General features: G+C 31.0%; 1 protein-coding gene across 1 annotated transcript; it reads right to left on the bottom strand.

The window, feature by feature from the left end:
* Positions 1-10,229: 10,229 nt before the first annotated feature.
* On the bottom strand, positions 10,230-19,046 carry LOC134687552 (transcription cofactor vestigial-like protein 3). Its single transcript, XM_063547935.1, has 4 exons — positions 18,759-19,046; positions 18,266-18,554; positions 11,335-11,724; positions 10,230-10,481 (listed from the first exon to the last, which is right to left on the bottom strand). The coding sequence occupies exons 1-4, from the start codon at positions 18,828-18,830 to the stop codon at positions 10,435-10,437; spliced, it is 798 nt and encodes a 265-aa protein (XP_063404005.1). The 5' UTR covers positions 18,831-19,046; the 3' UTR covers positions 10,230-10,434.
* Positions 19,047-19,388: the final 342 nt, after the last annotated feature.

The raw sequence follows: 19,388 nt of genomic DNA, 5'->3' as shown, positions 1-19,388 counted from the left end.
AGAGATTTCTTTCGTTAAAATCAAGTACGTTGTTACATGCACATGCGAATCGAACAAGTTGAGAGATATAAACATTATAAGATGGTGACAAGGGAACGTCACTATCTCAAATGGATAATTAACGGTAGGAAATGAAAAATCATCCCTTGAATTTTAAATGTTGGTATAAAACTTCCCGTTGAAGATAATATTGATATCAAGATCCACGAAAGGACAGTGTTTATTGTAAGTACTAGCTTTATTTAAAGTCAGTTCAGCAGGATAAATCTATTTTTGTACATACTGAAGTCGTCATTATTAATAGCCAATATATCATCCAAATATCTTAAAGTGTTATTAATTTGTTTGCTGGTTTTAGTAGTAAATTGTAACTCACAACAATACAGAAACAGGTCTGCAATAAGTGGTGCACAATTAGTGACAATTGGAATTCCGATATTTTGACGATATACGGAATCTCCACAGCAAACAAATCCAGGGGCAGTTATAATATCAAAGCAGGTCTAATTGACATAGAAGAAACAGTGTATGTTTCATATCTAGTATATTTCGTGTTAGTTATATTAGAATAAAAATGATGATGAAAAATGATGAAAGACATCAGAAACAGATGCGTCTGTCCCAAGTCAGGAGCCTCTGGCCTTTGTTTGTCTTGTATTATTTTAATTTTAGTTTCTTGTGTACAATTTGGAAATTAGTATGGCGTTCATTATCACTGAACTAGTATATATTTGTTTAGGGGCCAGCTGAAGGACGCCTCCGGGTGCGGGAATTTCTCGCTACATTGAAGACCTGTTGGTGACCTCTGCTGTTGTTTTTTATTTGGTCGGGTTGTTGTCTCTTTGACACATTCCCCATTTCCATTCTCAATTTTATAAGTCAAAATGTGTGATCTATCATTGACGAGGAAAATGGGAATAGAGTGTTTAAACAATATACCATAAGCATTGTCAAATATCCATGAAATGAAATATTAAAGAAAATGCAATGTTTACTGTATCCACGAAAATTGATACCCACGAAAATAAATGAATCCACTGTAGCTTTTGAAGTGAATGCTCTGTAAAGAATATTACCATAAAGATTGGATGTGAAATACCTGATCTGCATGTTGATTTATATTTTCGAATCAGATCCTGATATCGATGATAATATTTAGTTAATAGTTCGACTAGATTGTGATATCGAAAACCCTTGTGTAATAATGTTTTAAGAATTTTCTTATCGCAGGAATAAATTACCTGAGCCGTATTTGGTACAATTTTGTGGAAGTGTGGGTCCTCAATGCTCTTCAACTTTGAACTAGTTTGGCTTTATAACTTTTTTTTATCTGAGCGTCATTGATGATTTTAATGTATACGAAACGCGCGTCGGCGTATTAAATCATAATTATAATACCTTAGATAACTATTTAAGTAAAACAGAGATTTCTTTCGTTGAAATCAAGTACGTTGTAACATACAGGAGCAAAACGAACAAGTTGAGATATATAAACACTATACGATGGCGACAAGGGAACTTCACTTTCTCAAATGGATAATTAACGGTAGGAAATGAAAAATCATCTCTTGATCTTTAATTTGGTATTAAGCTTCCCGTTGAAGATAAAGATATCAAGATCCACGAAAGGGCTGTGTTCATTGTTAGTATTAGATTTATTTGAAGTCAGTTCAGCAGGATAAATCTCTTGAGTGTGCATACTGAAGTCGTCATTATTAAGAGTCAATATATCATCCAAATATCTTAAAGTGTCATTAATTTTTTTTTTGCTGGTTTTAGTAATAAATTGTAACTCACAACAAAACAGAAACAGGTGTGCAATAAGTGGTGCACAATAAGTGACCATTGGTATTCCGATATTTTGACGATATATGGAATCTCCACAGCAAACAATGTTTTAAGGGCAGTTATAATATCAAAGCAGGTCCAGTTGACATAGATATTTGTTTGATGTTACTAAAACAATTTGATCATTTATATTCCGATTCAGACTTTTTAAATGCCCATCTAATAGTTTTTTTCTTCGTAAGATTGTGTTGCAAAGTGGTATATAGGGTAGAAAAATCAAAACAATACAAACGATGCAATTTATCAAGTACTTCTAACGAATTTTGTCACTTCAAATGCCTTATTTCAATAATTTATTACCAGGTTTTGGAATGTACTAAGTTTACTATTAAGTGGAATCGCCTGTTTGGATGGGAACAATGGCTTGATGACGAAATAAATCTACACTTAAAGAAGTTGTTTTGCAGCTTCGGAAGCAATTACGTAGTTGGAACTTTCATTGTATTTGGTTCTGCTAAAAGTTTATGTTTGTTACGGAAGCCATTTCCCAAAAATGGTTGGAAAAGTTGAAATGTGGTTGAATTCGTGATTTCTATTTGCAGAACCTCAATGTAAGATTTACGTCAAACTACAATGATACTATCAACAGCCTTATCAGCCGGGACAAAAACAAATTCCTTGGCGAGTTGAGTTGTTAGCTTATGTTTGATACGATAAATAGGGTTATTACAGTTGTTGTTAGGAGTAAAATGTTCTTTTAAATGTTGTATACGTATATCAACTATGTTCGTTACTGAATTAAAAAAAAAGAATCTAAGGGCATCTTATCAGCTTTTTCTCTTTAATTATATTATAATTTTGCATTCGTTTAAAATATTCATTAAGTGAAAATTTTTTGACATTACACGATGCGTACGCACAGATAAAAAAATTAATATAAACAGAGTAAAGACAACACCAATGCTTGAATACGCAAATTTACATTTTGGAAGTTTTAAACAGTCTACGTCTCTCACTTTCAAAAAAAGAGGGGGTAACATTTTTTCCCTTCTTTGAATATAAATTTGACCATAGTTTCACAATGATATCATACAATGAGGATAATCAATAAAATTAAAGTTATGTGAAAATGTACTGTTGGTGCTATGACCAGTTTGCTATAGCAAATATGCTACTAATTGCACAGTATTGACATATATCCGGTTTCTAAGATGATCATTTATATGTTCCATTTTTCTGAGTCTCATTTTCTTTCCCTCCTTTATGGGTATCACCAAATGCGTGTTATCAGCAAAACATTTAATGACGTGAGCAACATAACGGGTACCACCTGTAAAGCAGAAAATGCATACTCTTCTGAAGCCCATTTTTTTTTTTTTATAATGTGTTATTTTGCTCAAGCTTTAGTCCTTTGAGTATTGTTTTATTCAGACTATTATCATCTTATCGTGTATTTTTTCAGACACAGTTTTGTATGTCTTTCGTTGAATAATGTTTTTTTATTAATTCAATCACTTTAGTAAATGAATAATTGTCAAAACTGTCTTTTTGAAATCTTAACATCATCTGAAAAGTCTGAACAATAAATCATTCAGTCATATTCAGTCTTTCAGTCAATTTACATAGTTTTCCACTGCGATAAATTCAGTATGGTTCTGAAAATTTGCTTGCAGTCAATTCAGTACAATTCAGTACAGCTCGGTAGCTTTTCAGACAATTTAGTATAATTATGATGTGAACAGATTAATAAAAACTTCTGACATAGACTGAACAGATTTTAATTGTAATCGAATGTCCTGAACAGTACTTTTCCTGCAGTGAATAAGTCTGTATATTGAATAAAAGACTGAAAATTACTTCATACTATTTTCTTATCTAAGAGTTGTTCTTATAAAAACATAAACTACCGTTTCAGATCAAAATTAGTTTACTAGTGTTAATATATTTTCATTATTTTTCCTACTTTCCATAAAACCAAATCGGTACTGTACGCTTTTTCGATCACATGAATTTTATCCATACATCAAAGTAGACCAAATTATCAAAATCTCAGAAGTTTAAACCTAAAGGTAAAAATTATATTAAATAGCTGGAAAAAAATTCTCGTTTAGTGGTGCGCAACAATGACAACTGTTATCTTAATTCTTCAATTGGCGGAAATGGCTCATTGGAACATTTATTCAGACTGTTCTGGTCAGTTTTGGACATGGCTAAGTGAATTGTAATGCTTCTTGCACAAATGTGACATTTAGAAGAAAAGATAAAAGTTATAAAGTTTACAAAATAAAGACTTCAGGGAGTCATCGCGGCGTGGAGGCAGAAAATACTTCTCAAATAGCAGAACAGATTCGGTATTTAGACAAACACATTTTCCTGTTTTCTCAATTAAATCTTGTATTTTGAGCTCAGTAATTACAAAACGAGATTTTTTGTAGAAAACATAGCTTATGATATGGTTGGTGTCATTTTTGATAGATGGCGCTGTGAAACATTAGTACAATATTCATATACATTTGCAACAAGGCGTAACTAGTAACATATATATGTCAAATACATCGCCAGTAGGAAAACTTTCTGGACATTTTTTAAATACTTTGGCGCTTCTTGGATAAATACGTAAGAATGAGAAAACAGCATTGATTTTTTTTACAATTTGTACTTGTCTGCTCTCTTTCACCTTTTTGTTCTCGGGTATTTTTGGGTTTTTTTATTTTTTGGTCCGACGCAATTAATGTTTAAAAGAACTGAATTTTACTTAATAAATGAAAATTAAAATTCAACAATAGAGTATTTGTACTATCTATACAACTTTTAACGGCAATATTGTATAATCAGCAATGTTCATCGCCTTTTGACGCGAAATGTTTTAAATAAATAAACCAGAAAAGTTATTCGATTACAGATATATGTAATTTTTTCACTTCGATTATTTAAAGAAGACATCACTGCTAATATACGTTTATTTCACAAGTCACTTCGGTCAAATATCACTTAATGATATAAATATATTAATCCAAAGTTAAAGGATTATGTCATTTTGACGAAAAAACAAGTTTTTAAGCACTTAAATCCTAGAGCAAAGTGTACCCAAATCCTTTTTATAAAATACCTTTCCTTATATGTATGTGATAAAACATCATACCACTTATTGGTTGTGAATTATCTTCTTTTGAGATGTTTCATGAAAGTGCCTGGTACACACTTACTTCTTACATTTAATTTGTAAGGTCCACATATGATGTGAAAGAGAGACAGGATGTACTAAATGGCCCAAAGGCATGGTCGGAATGGAAGAAAATACCAAGGTCTCATAGGAAGAAAAATAACATGGCAAAACAAACTGAATCTTAAAGATTGAGCAACACAAAGCCCACCGAACTGATTCAGCTGGAAAATTAGGCGTGTTTCATATACATTGTTGTTATAAAAAACAAATTCCCTTTACAGTTTGTTCCCAAATGTCCCCTATGCTCAATCACAATGAAAATTTCAATGTTTTTTTCTTAACGTTGACCTTCTGCATGAGAAAGGTATAATTCGTACAATAATCACCGACGCGTCAATCAATTCTTGAAAATCATAATATGCACACAAATCATGTTACATTTCAACACCGTCCCATAAATGTGCAGTATATTTATGACTTCACATGTGTTTTCACACATTTCTAATTACTTAGCTATTTTCAAATTGCCTGTCATTGGCATTGGCAGATTAACGGATTACCCCGGACTAACCGTCTGTGCCAGTTGTCAGAACAACCAAGTCTACTTGCAGTTGTGTTTTGACACCCAAAATGTAAGAGAATATTAACTTTCTAGAAGATTAATGGTTCCACAAACTTTGTTGGCATGTTCCTCTGAAGAATTTTGTTTTTGAAAATTGCCGGAATAGATTAAATGAAATGATGGTTGAAGGATGTAGCAGGAGAGTAATTACTAGAAACACAAATTGGTTATTCATAAATCACTCGGTTGCAGCTACGGGTAATTGGACAGTTTGATCTTGTGGCAAAGTTAATTGGCTATCCTTATTTACAAATACTGATTTGTGATTGACTGCCTTGGACATTCATTTTATAATTACAAGTATATAATATGAATGATGCTACCTTTGTATGAACAATTTCCCTTCTGTTATGGTTTTTGTTGTTTTTATTTTTTTTCATGCTTTTATTTAGTTATTTTTTCATTGTATTCAATGTTGGGTTGTTTTTCATTATTATTCTTAGGATTATTTTTTTTTACCAGAAAGGTTATTCTTCTATTTGCAATTCATTTCTGAAACTCCAAAATTTGAACTTTCGCAGTATCAGTAGTGTTAATTTAGGTGTTTTTTTTTTAAATATTATGTACGGTTGTTGCTTTTTTTTCAATTTTTAACAAAATTTAAGTTCACATAGTTGACTAAAAGTTATAATTTCAAAAGATTTTAGCATGAATTTAGGTATTCATTCGACCTATAAATAGAAAGCATACTCAACATCAAATAAATATTCTATCGAAAGTAACCCAATGTATTGTCTTACATTCATTCATTTTTAAAAAACAAGATTTCCATCAATATTGGATTTCAAAGTTAAAAAAAAAAGTTACCATTTGCAACAGTCTATTTTTTTCTTCAAAATGAATCTGAATTATATCTTGATTTAGTAGATAGTTGTAGCCTTAAATATTCTTTTGTAACTTTTAATATAGAAAACAAGGCGATGCTATATTCTGTCATTTTTCTCTGCAAATTACACCTATACAATAACCAATACCACTTATAATTATTTTTTTTCAATTTTCAATCACACAAAATCGGCCAGTGAAATCGATAGTTGATTTTTCATTTTATTGTACGTGGTTATTTTTCAGGAAGATCGGGTGTCTTCCTCCGTCTTGGGTTTGAAAAAGCAGATAACAATCGGTCTAGATATTTAATGAAATTTGCAAATTTAGAGAGTAGTATGTAACTCATGTGTAAAACTTTCATTTCAATATAGAAAACTATGTGTTTTAACATATTAACGGCTGTATTTTTACAAAAATCCAATTATTTTTGTTTTAAAGGGAAAATTCACGATTTTTTAATTATGGTTTAAATATGTTCATTATGACATAATATATATATTCACAAAGTTTTATCGCTATATGTGCAGTAATAAAGGAGAAATTCAATATTTAATGAAAAAATATTAACTACTTCCTGTAGGTCGTGACGTTTTCTCCTGGTTTTTGCATGCCGGGATTTAAAAAACAATCATTAAAAGTCTTGGTTTTTAATCATATTTTAACGTAATCGTAAGCGCGCCGATGACTTATGCTTTATCTAATAACCATCCGATAATAAGAAGATAAAACGCACATACGTTCAATTGTACATATTCATGAGATAAATTTTCTATGTTAAACGTATATATTCGAATTATTTTTGTAGACAACACAAAAAGTTATAAATGGATTTTTAATTAATTTATTTTCGGACTGATAAGGTGAACAAAGTAAAGTACAATAATCTGTAAAGACAATATGTTGGTGTACTCTTATTGACCTTTTACTATCTCTGCTATGACTTGGTTGATACGATGTGTGTATTCACGGTTCTGTAGCAATACTCGTAGATGGCTTGTTGAAAGGTAAATTGTTATTTGCACTTCGGTATTTAACCACGCCTCTCGGGCACACCTTGCCAGGTGTGACTGTCTATTCGGATCAGTGAATTTTAAGACAAGGGGAGCATCCAATACACATATTTAAAATATATATTCAAGTTGGTGACAAATAAAAATTGATCGCCGTGGAATTATTTAATTATGTTTGGCGCTATTATTTATTTGAATTCAAATAAGTTAATTTACTACGAAATACACAATTTGTGGTTAAAGACGGGAAACTTAATTCATATGTCCGATTGAAATGATTTACACCTTTTGTCCTTGATTGATGTCTAATAAAAAGGAGAACTTAGAAATTATAAATAGCTTTACCAAAGTATTTTTATTTGTCTTTATTAGGCAAATAAATGAATGAGAACACTTAGATTTAGACTTTTTAAAAGCCACGTACAAATTAATAACTGGAACTCACTGAAGATAACTCTACCGAAGCGGAATATAATATGAACGAATAAAGAAAAAATACTTTTGTACCTGAGAAGTCTTAAAACATTGACAGCAAATTTAAGGTCTTCTTGGAATGGAATCGAAAAATTACGAATAGATATTCTTTATCAAGTGTGAAAAACGTCAACCAAATTTAATCATAATCGGGGACGTCCTTATTAAAGTAGTCTTCGTCTCACAACGTATAATACTTAATAACTATTTGACCAAAGATGTTTAAAAACAAAAGACAACGAATTTATATCATCTTTCCCTATTTTTGAATGTAATTATAAGTCTGTTCAACTGGCAAGAATACCCCTAAAGCGGACAAATATCTGACAAGCAGTTTATTCTTTAAATTTGCTGTCATTGAATATCAAGAAAAAAAAAATCCCGAAAATGATTTGAAACTTTAATACTCAATAGCTTTCCTAGAAAATATTCACATCCCTCGGGGATTATTAGTGTACGTCCAGTTGCATATGTCGGAACAGTTGTGGTGATGACGAATTTCTTTCTTTATTCGAGAACAATCTAATTGATATATAAATCTGTGATTTTACTATGTTCATAACTTCGATGAACCAAAGCAAGTTATAGATCGACTGTATTTAAATCAAATTGGTCCTCTTCTTCTTCTTTTTCTTTTGGTATGCAATAGTCTATCGAATTGGATGATTACATACTGTTGGTATACGTGGACTAGTCTATTTACAAAACTTTTACCCCAATTTGCACAAAATGTATGTTTCTTTCTTATGTTAAATGTATACATGTATATATTTCAAATTGCGATGTAGTTCCGTAACTTTCTATCCGGGCGTATACACGAATCGTCGACAAGTGCGCACATTTTTTTAATCAACATTTCTGGAATGATCCAACTATGTCCTTTACTATTGACATTACATTGTCCCAGAGACATATAATACAATTATATGTCTCTGATTTTCCCCAAATTAACCCTTGGAAAAAATACGTATATTTGTATATCTTCAATTTTTTTTTTTTTTTTTTTGGTATCATTTTTTTTTTTTTTTATAAATAATATTCTTTACACTAGAAATTTTATTTATAAACAAGCGTATAAGTTAAGTAATGACTAGTATATTATATCACTTTCGGACACGCAAGACAGAGATGTATATTATACATGCACCTGATAGTTCAAAATGGAAAGTTATAAGTTATCGGCCGTGTACACTGATCAATACCTACAGAAGTGAAACGATGCATGAACTTGCAGGCCCGACAGGAAATCGCTTGAATACCTGGTCGTGTCACCTTACACCCCTCACAATACCTTTGGGAGTAATACCTAAAGCCAGCCGGGTGATCAGTGGAGCGAAGATCCTAATTTATTTGAATAAAGTACATTACTTTAAAGAATTATGAACGAATTAGATTTTCGAAAACAATTTTCACGGAACTCTTATTTATGATTTGAACTTTGACTTTTTAACAAATTCCAATATTAACAGTTTAAAAATAACAGACTATATGGTTATTAAAAATATAAGAACATTTTCCGAATCAAGTTAGTTAGTCAGATAAAACAACCGTACGATTGACAAGATATCGACACGTAATTACGACAACATCGGTTACTGTAGTTTTGTTTCTTTATGGTTTATAGACATATCGTGATTTTTATTTGGACAAGATAACAAAATGGCGGAACGCAAAGAACTGATACTCAAAATTTAAAATCGATGGTGATCTCTTATGTAGCGGAATAAAACTTTAATATTTATAAATTTGAGCATTTTTATACAGAATGGACATAATATGAATTTTTGATTTTTTTGCGAAGTTTCCCTTTAATCATATATTTTTTTCATATAAGGGTAGATAACTAAAATACAAGGGGAGATAACTCGATAAAGTAACGTTTGTAATAGACTGTATTGTGAATTTACCTATTTTATTATGTAGCAAGAAAACGAGTCCCGTGACCCCATTATTTCCTTTTTCTTATTACTTGAGCTATATTCGCATATTTTATCTAAACATTTTATGGTGTAGTTTTCTTTTTTTATCTCGTAAATTTGTGTTTTTCATGCATAATCTATTCAAAATCTGACAATTTAGTTCAACCTTTAGCACAAAAAAAAGCACTGTGGCCCATACTTTTTTATTATATTTTTGAAAAAAAGCATGACATAAACTTCGTTTTTACAAATTATCAAAAATTTCTATGGATTTGAATTAAGAGTCAAGTCTATGGTTTTAAATTTGGATCCCGTAGTAACAAAACCGTCCACTTATTGAGACAAATATACCACCACGAAACCCAAGGTAATATTTTTATATTTAGGAAAAAAATGGAACCTATGAAAACTAGATTTTGTTATTCTTTATTTACATATACATTTGACACAAGAAATATTTCTCTCTTATTCTCTTTCATCATATTCCTTACATTTCCATCCCTCCATCTCTCTATCAGTCCTTCAATCAGCAAGTACTCTCTCTCTCTCTCTCTTTCTCTCTCTCTCTCTCTCTCTCTCTCTCTCTCTCTTCCACACACACACATGCACACACAAACAACGTCACTGTCACCAGCAAAGCTCTTTTCTCATCGTCTGTAAGGAATAATCCAGCCCTATAAAGACAGAAAATATCGTTATTAATACACTTGGCTATACAAATCGTATCACATTGAAATCAGTAAGGAAATGGTTAGTAGTATATTAAAAATAGTAACAGACAATAAATGATGTCGTGTCAATCAGCTGACTGTTTTACTTGGTCTTTCATTTTAAGTTCATTATCATGAAAAACCTATTTTATAAAAAAACAGTTATTCCCCTTTGTCCATTTTTTTTTTCTCTCATAGATATAGGAAGATGTGGTGCGAGTGCCAATGAGACAACTCTCCATCCCAATAACAATTTAAAAAGTAAACCATTATAGGTATACATGTTTTTTTATATAATCAAAAAAGAAAATGTTCAATTTTTCTCCCTCCCTTTTCCTCATTTCGCCCTCAAATAAAAAAAGTACACATTTATATTACCTTATAAATCCTATAGAATTTATGGTGATGTACTTTTTATTAACTTATCAAGGGTTTCAATGCTTATCAACCAATAAAAATATTTGTCTTGTAAACATGTACACTTCAAAATAATGCCTCGTTTACAAGTTTCATTAAATTCGAATTGAATGCGTATTCGAATTCGCTAACCGCGTTCACACACTCTTCTTTTTTAATTCGAATTGATTCGAATTGCATTATCTAATTTGCATTAGAATAATTTGTTCATACGATTTAAAAGTTCACATCGTTCGGACAATAAAGCGAATTTGACGCGCATTTCATATTCGAATACGAATTAACGTTTGAACGTTTAGGTGGAAACTTTTCGAATGCGAATTAAGCCAATTTGAATTAGTTAATGTGAATCAAATTCGAATTACGTGTTAACGCAGCATTAGTATACATAGCCACTCACCAGGCGTTGATGGTTCAAAGTTCATATTTGCAGACGACAGGTCAGCTCCTAATCTTAAACCATAGTAACTACTCGGGCTGGATAATGATTCCGGGATTTTTGTCCTATCATATTTAGAGTTCCTTGATTCAAACCCACTCCGTAACATTAGTGACTGGTATGTTGGACTCAATTTACTCATTGGATCTAGAGGTGAATATGGAAACGGACGGGAAAATTCGGAACCACTCGGATATGAAGATGGCGGGAAATGGTATGGCCAGTTATACCATGATGAGGCAGAATACAAGTCTCTAGAAAAATCTTGTGATCCGTAGGCAGGTCTTGGAGGTTGATAATCACTTATCCAAAATGAAGGCGGGAGTTTTCTGTTGCACATTAAATTAGTGTCTGTAATAAAATATTCAAAAAAAAGTCATTTTAAATTTAGGCACTATAAAATATTAGACAATGACAAATAAAGTAAGAACAGTGAAATAAAACTGTTATGCATACACCAATGTACTGAATAAAGCCATACGTACACACTAATATGTCGAGTTGCAAAAATACAGAACACGGAAAGGAATTACGGCTTTTGGGAACATATTTTATTGTGTTCATATATGAATAAACATGTAAAATTAAACAAAACGTACTCAAAAGTTTCAAACAAATGAGTTCATTATTTGTAAAAATGAATATGTCATGCCCAGATGTTTTCATTATTTAAATTTCAAATTCAAAATTTGATGCATAATACAGTTTGTCACCTTTCATTAACGAATTGATGAATCATTTTTAGTAATTTGAAAATTTTAATTTACAATATTTACAAGAAACAATTTGCCTGTTGAAACCGTCAAGATTTTGGCAGTTCTGTTTCCCATATAAACAGAGATTGACAAATGGCCTACCAACTGCTTATCTCAAAATTAAGGCGATTTATCGCCTTTTCAACAAATTGATACAAATTCTTCTCAAGATAAGTGAAAATATATCATTTTTATGAACCTGAGATATCATTGGGAGGTATAGTATAAGCAGTTTGTGTGATTATTCATTGTTCATAGTCTATTTAAATAAAATTTCCAAAGTTTTATGCTTATGCTTATCGTACACATAATTTTAATGTTTTCAAAGTATTTGCTGCCCACGTATTTAATGTTAATAATGTTTTACCCGTGTTCTTTTTACATTAAAAAAATGTTGTTCAGCAACCCCTTAATTTCTCTAATATTTTGTTCACTTTTATAATAAAAATACAATTCTGATTTTTTTTTTTTTATCTTTGTCATGTTTTATACATGTATTTTTTCAATACGTTTTTTTTTCTGTTAAAATTCAAAAGACACTCATTTCATGTCAACATTTCATATTCAAATGCGTATCTCAAAATCAGCAAAATCGATTTAGCTTTGTCTTTCTGTGACTTTTATACTTCTTTACTACATAATAAAATTGAGAATGGAAATGGGGAATGTGTCAAAGAGACAACAACCCGACCAAAAAAAAACCAACAGCAGAAGGTCACCAACAGGTCTCCAATGTAGCGAAAAATTCCCGCACCCGGAGGCGTCCTTCAGCCTACATGCATATAAATAAAAACATGTGGTTACGTTTCCAAAGAGACAGCTAGTCATCAAATGACAGGTAACGTACAGCATCCGCCATGAGCAAATTCAAAACCATATACACATAGCAACCTAAGAAATTCTCCGGAATCTCAAAATGTAAAACAATTTAAAGATAAAAATAGACCAGTGTGTTGAAGCTTATAACATTTAAACGAAAACAACTATATATATAACAGATTTCAACCTGTGACGACCTCTCGACTATAGGTTCCTTGCTTCTGACAGAAAGTAAAAGAAATATCAGATAGGGGAAATGTCTGTCACACAGAGGCAGGGAGTTATCACATGTATTCCTAAAGAAGGCAAGTCAAAACAGTTCTTAAAAAATTGGCGTCCAATTACACTTTTGAATTCAACATACAAACTAGCTTCTAGTTGTATTGCTGAGAGGATAAAGTCAGTTCTAAACAGAATTATTGATTCTGATCAAACAGGCTTTATCCCGGGTAGATTTATTGGGGAGAACTGTAGACTTATATATGATATTTTACAATTTACAGAAGAAAATGATATCCCTGGTATATTATTACTCATTGATTTTGAGAAGGCCTTTGACTCTATATCATGGGCCTTTCTTTTTGAAACATTGAAGTATTTTAATTTTGGAGACTCTATTATGAACTGGATAAAAACATTTTATAATGATATTACATCTACCGTCACCCAGAACTGCTGTCTGTCAGACTTTTTCCGTGTTGAGAGAGGCTGTAGACAGGGTGATCCTTTATCTCCTTACCTTTTCTTGCTATGTGCTGAAATATTAGGCATTTTGGTAAGAGGTAGTGAGGAGATAAAGGGTATTACGATAGACGATTCAGAGTATATCTTGTCTCAATATGCAGACGACACATCACTGATTTTAGATGGGTCGCCTTCCTCGCTGGATGCATCTCTCCGTATATTACAGTTCTATGCTGAGATATCAGGACTGAAAATTAACTTAGACAAAACAAACGTTATATGGATAGGTAGTAAAAAACATAGTCAAGACAAAATATGTGTAAAGTGGGGACTGAAATGGGGTTTCAGTACCTTCAAATTATTGGGTATCACTTTCTGTGTTGATTTAGATAGAATGTTAAATCTAAATTATGCTCCTCGAATACAAGAAATAGAAAAAATATTACAAAAATGGTCAAAACAGTCACTTACCCCATTTGGTAAAATAACAATTATAAAGTCATTAATTATATCAAAATTTAATCATCTGTTCCTGTCTATCCCAGGACCAGATGATAATATGCTAAGTCAACTTAATAGTAAAATTTATTCATTCATTTGGGATGATAAGCCTGACAAGATCAAGCGGGACCTTCTATGTCAGGAATACTTCCGAGGGGGCCTAAAAATGATTAATTTGAGAAATTTTATACAAGGTTTAAAACTAACTTGGGTTAGAAGATTATTAAAGTCAAAATCTAAGTGGATTCAATTATTTACCTCCACCCAAAATATAAATTTTACAGAGTTGGCTTATTTTGGAATTACTAAAAAATCAAAAAACAAATTTTGGGATGAAGTTTTTCATGCCTGGAAAACTATGTCAAAACTCAGACATCCATTTTATTTTGAGGAAGTCATTTCTACATCTATATGGCATAACGAACATATCAAAATTGATAATGTCAGCGTTTACTATAAAAATTGGGCAAACCATGGGGTATGGACTGTAAATGACCTGTTAGATGAACATGGAAATATATTAACATATCAAAATTTTGAAATAATGTATAATTTTAAACCCATGTTTCTACAGTTTTATGGACTTATATTAGCACTAAAAAAGTGGCTACAAGATATTGGAATCAACACTGAAAGAGAAAAAAAACATCAGGCTATTATACCTTTTAATATTAATATTTTCTTCAAGTCCGAAAAGGGCTCAAAGGACATGTATACTATTTTAAATCAAGGAATCTTACCTACAGATTTTGTAGCAGAAAAAAAATGGGAAGGTATTCTTAACAAAGTTGTAGAAAATTGGAAAAAAATACACTTGTGTGTTACCAAGGTTTCAAAAAACACTAGGTTATGTTGGTTTCAATATAGAATTATTCATTATATTTTAGGGACAAATGCTTTACGTTTTAAAATGAAGCTTGTTAGTTGTAATTTGTGTACATTTTGCAAGGAAGAGCCTGAAACTATAGAACATTTACTTTGGGGTTGTCATATTGTAGCCGACATTTGGCACAATCTAAATTCATGGATTTTTGATAAGGTTCTTATCGAAATTCCACTTAATTTGAAAATTGTCATTTTTGGCCTCTATGAAAATTGTAAATTGAACTTTATTAAAAATAAAGTTATCTTACTGACGAAGTACTTTATTTACAGATGTAAGATGCAAGATATAAAACCTAATATAAAAGGTCTTCAAAACTACATAAAAGAAAACTTGATTTTAGAGAAACATATTTCTTCAAAATACTTAAGTGTAGAAGAACACAACTTGTACTGGAACCCCTGGGCTAATGTCATTAATTAAATTTAACATGTATGTATATGAGCATTTGAAATTATCTGTATACTGTTATACCATACCATATGTATGCTCATATATATTTCTTGCACTACTATAACTATATTAATGATAATGTTATTACTATACTTAATCCATAGATTTCTAAGTGTTAGTTCATAGAATGCTTATAATGCTTTTTTCTATTTCATTTGTCTGCTTGTTGTGCCACAATATAAATATATGTTGATACTTGTAGATCCATGAGGAAAAATAATAAATTATAAAAAAAAGAAAGAAAAAGAAAGGGTGGAGTTAAACATGCTTACGAAATCCCTCTAACCCGGGACAACTGTTATTGGAATAACATTATAGAACGAATGGAATAAAGGGCTTGACTCGTCAGATCGACACTTAGAACAAATAAAACAGCGAGGAAAATACACAAATTACCAATCTATGAGTACACGAAGCAAATGCAAGAACACAGTTTCCGTTGAAAAAAAAATAAATCTGTCAAAAACTGCGAGTACTGTCAGATCAGTACTTAGTGTCTTTTTGATGTGGGGATATACATGTACCCGGCCACGTCCACTCTGTGTTTTTGTAAGATGTATTTCCATTTGTATCCATTTGATGAGTTAAACCTTTTTCAACTGGTGTTTATAGTTCGTTCTTATGTTGTACTGTTACACCACTGTCCCAGGTTAGTGGAGGGTTGGGATCCCGCTAACTTGTTTAACCCCGCCACATTCTGTATGTATGTGTCTGTCCCAAGTCAGGAGCATGTTATTCTGTGGTTGTCGTTGTTGATGTGTTACATATTTGTTTGTCGTTCATTTTATGTACATAAATTAGGCTGTTAGTTTTCTCGTTTGAATTGTTTTACATTTGTCATTTCGGAGCCTTTTATAGCTGACTAAATTATGCGGTATGTACTTTGCTCTTTGTTAAAGACCGTACGGTGACTTATAGTTGTTAATTTCTGTGTCATTTGGTCTCTAGTGGTGAGTTGTCTCATTGGCAATCATACCGCCTGTCCATTTTTATATTAAACGCAAGGACTAAAGAAGACTTTAATTTTTTTTACATCTTATATTATACACTGTAGATTTTGTTCATTGGACAAGGGTTATAACCTTAACATCTGCGTCATTTGTTTTATATCTATCTCATGAGCAAATATTACACATTTCCTTATTTTTAAAAAATTTATGAAATAAACAAAATGCTGTTATTTTGTAATATAAGACCGGAAAACTTTAAAAACAACCCTCACCGTTTTCCGTAAACCATTCGCAAAATGTTTCATAGAAAATGCGTAAAACTGAGAAATATAAAGAAGTAAGACCTAGTTATCAATAGTTATAGATTCAAACAGATGTATTGTGGGTAAAGAGTAAATAATAAATGTGAATTTAAATAATATGAAATAAAGTGACTTGTATATATAATACAAGTATATTTTTATTATAATTTTTACCAATATCAGTGCAATTATTTTTTTCCGACCATATATATTGCTGTGAAAGACGGTCGGTTTGATACTTAAATAATATTAAAACTTTTACATGTTTAAAAAAAATTATTGACATTAAAATACAATATTGAGAACCAGTACAATTTTATATTGTACCAGCAGAAATGACGTGTTCCCTCAATTCCCATACCGGTAACATATAGCCCTGTTTAGAATCTATAGAAGCGCTTCGACGCACCAAATTCGTATACTAATATTAATAGCATTATTTTTTTTAGAAGATTGTAATTTGACTGTGTACCTCAAACTTCATTATTTTTGTATAATTTTATTAAATGACTAACACTATGATATACCTCTGTTAGAACTTAACGGAGTTAAAATACTTAAATTTATTAACGCTGAAGTTAATCTTGACGAAGAGTATGCTTGAGAAATAAAAAATGCAGGTCCAAACTCAAAATTTTGAAAACCGTATTACGCATACGCCTTTTTTTAGTTCGAATAATCATTACTTTCTTTACAGCCACTGATCTGATAATTGTAAAATTCTGTATCGTATTTCTATAGTTTGTAATTGAGAATAATCTTTGAATTCAGATTGTATTCCTTTACTTGTTTTATTGATTGAAATAACTGAGCGGAAAATAACATGGAAAAAAAATTGTCCTTAAAAATCATTTTTTTTTTTTACATATTCCTATTTTACCGGAACAAATGATAGGCAAATGTAATTATTGACAAAGCTAAGTAAATGTTCAACCGGAAAATTGGTATACTAAACATATATTGCGATGTACGAAATTATAAGGATAATAAGAATTATTGCAAATGAGAGCTAAGTCAATTGCAATAATCCACAAGAGTCTATACTTTAATCTCTTCGTTTGATCCAGTTGTATTTCATTGCCGCTATCATTTCAGTGCCGCTAACATTTCATTGCCGCTAACATTTCAGTGCATTCAAGTCATGGTTGTTGTATGTTTGTCATGGTTGTTGTATGTTTGTCATTACATCCACATTGCTTGATAGCAATCATAAACATATGAGATATAAAACATCTTCGATTAAATTTTTTAAATCATAAAAAATTGTAGATTTCTTTTCATTATTTTTTTTCTAAAACGAGACCCAGATCGGCATATATATATATTTTTCTAGCCAACCTAGAAACCAGGGACTATTAGTATTACACTTACAATATATAGTTAGTCCATAAGTTCATTCAAACAAAACAATTATTTCATATTCCCTTTTTTTTTATTATATCAAACAAATATTTAGTGTTGCATGAATTTAATTGATGTTAGTTTATGAAGAATTTTAATTTCAATATAGAGTAAAATAAATATATGTAGATATATTTAACATACCTTGTTGCCGTTTCGTATTCAATGACGGATTTCCATTTCTGTCGCTAGAAAAACTACTTGGTTGACTTAATGCTCTAGAAAAATGTTCATCAACAACTGTAGAAGTGTCACCATGGAAATAAGTTAATAATAAACAGTTTGCATTTAAATATTGAGAACCTCTTGGTTCTGATTCCGGATCGTACGTTGCACTTTCCGTAACTTCCCTTTTGCTAACAGTCCGAGAGTCTCCTAAATACGGATAACTTCCGGTGTGTGGTGTATAATCCAGTGTCTGGGAACCATATCTCTAAAAAGGAAGGATTTCTGTTTATAAACAAATTTTAGATAACTCGGAAAGGAATATAACATTTTCACATATTTTTTTGGAATATGTAGCCTAAAAATCATTTTTTTTTCTATTAATATGGAATAATTGTTATGAGATATTTACTTCTATATTTACATTGAAAATATTTTGTTTAATTAATCTATAATGTATCGAAAAACTCACCAATGATTCAGGCACAGTCCGATGCGGAACAGCAGACGGATAAAATTGGTACATTAATTCTGAGCAGCTCATACTATCAATGTAAAAATTCTCGGGATTCGCGACTTTCCTTTACAACTATGTATAGGAATGCATCGTATTCTATGTGTTATTGCAGAATATCTTTTAGCAATTTCTAGTAATGCGATACAAATGCAATCCGTGTGTAACCATTGCTGATGAGAAATGACAGTTATTGAAAGCCAATTAAATCAAGTGTTTTGACGATTGCTCCTCCTTATCATGCTGGTTCTTTATCAGATTTTCTCATGTTTACATGTAAAAAATCACTTAAAGTATGCAAACGACTTAAACACACAGTATAAGTGTAACTGACAACAATTTTTAAAAGGCATATTTAAAAATAAAATGACTAAGCATAAATATTTTTTTTTAGAATTCAACAAAAAATATTTTTATTAACTTATCTCATATAAATATAAGAAAAAAATCGATTATCGTAAAAAAATTTATAATAAAAGACAAGGTACTAGAATTTAACATCTGATGAAATATTTAATGAAATATAATAACAGTTAATATACATGTATATACAAAAACCGACGTAACGTTCACATTTCTGGATGGAGG

Source organism: Mytilus trossulus, chromosome 10 (genome assembly GCF_036588685.1).
Source record: "Mytilus trossulus isolate FHL-02 chromosome 10, PNRI_Mtr1.1.1.hap1, whole genome shotgun sequence".
Taxonomy (NCBI): Eukaryota; Metazoa; Mollusca; class Bivalvia; order Mytilida; family Mytilidae; genus Mytilus; species Mytilus trossulus.
The sequence above is the reverse complement of the archived record's forward strand: the minus strand, read 5'-3'. Positions and strand labels throughout refer to the sequence as shown.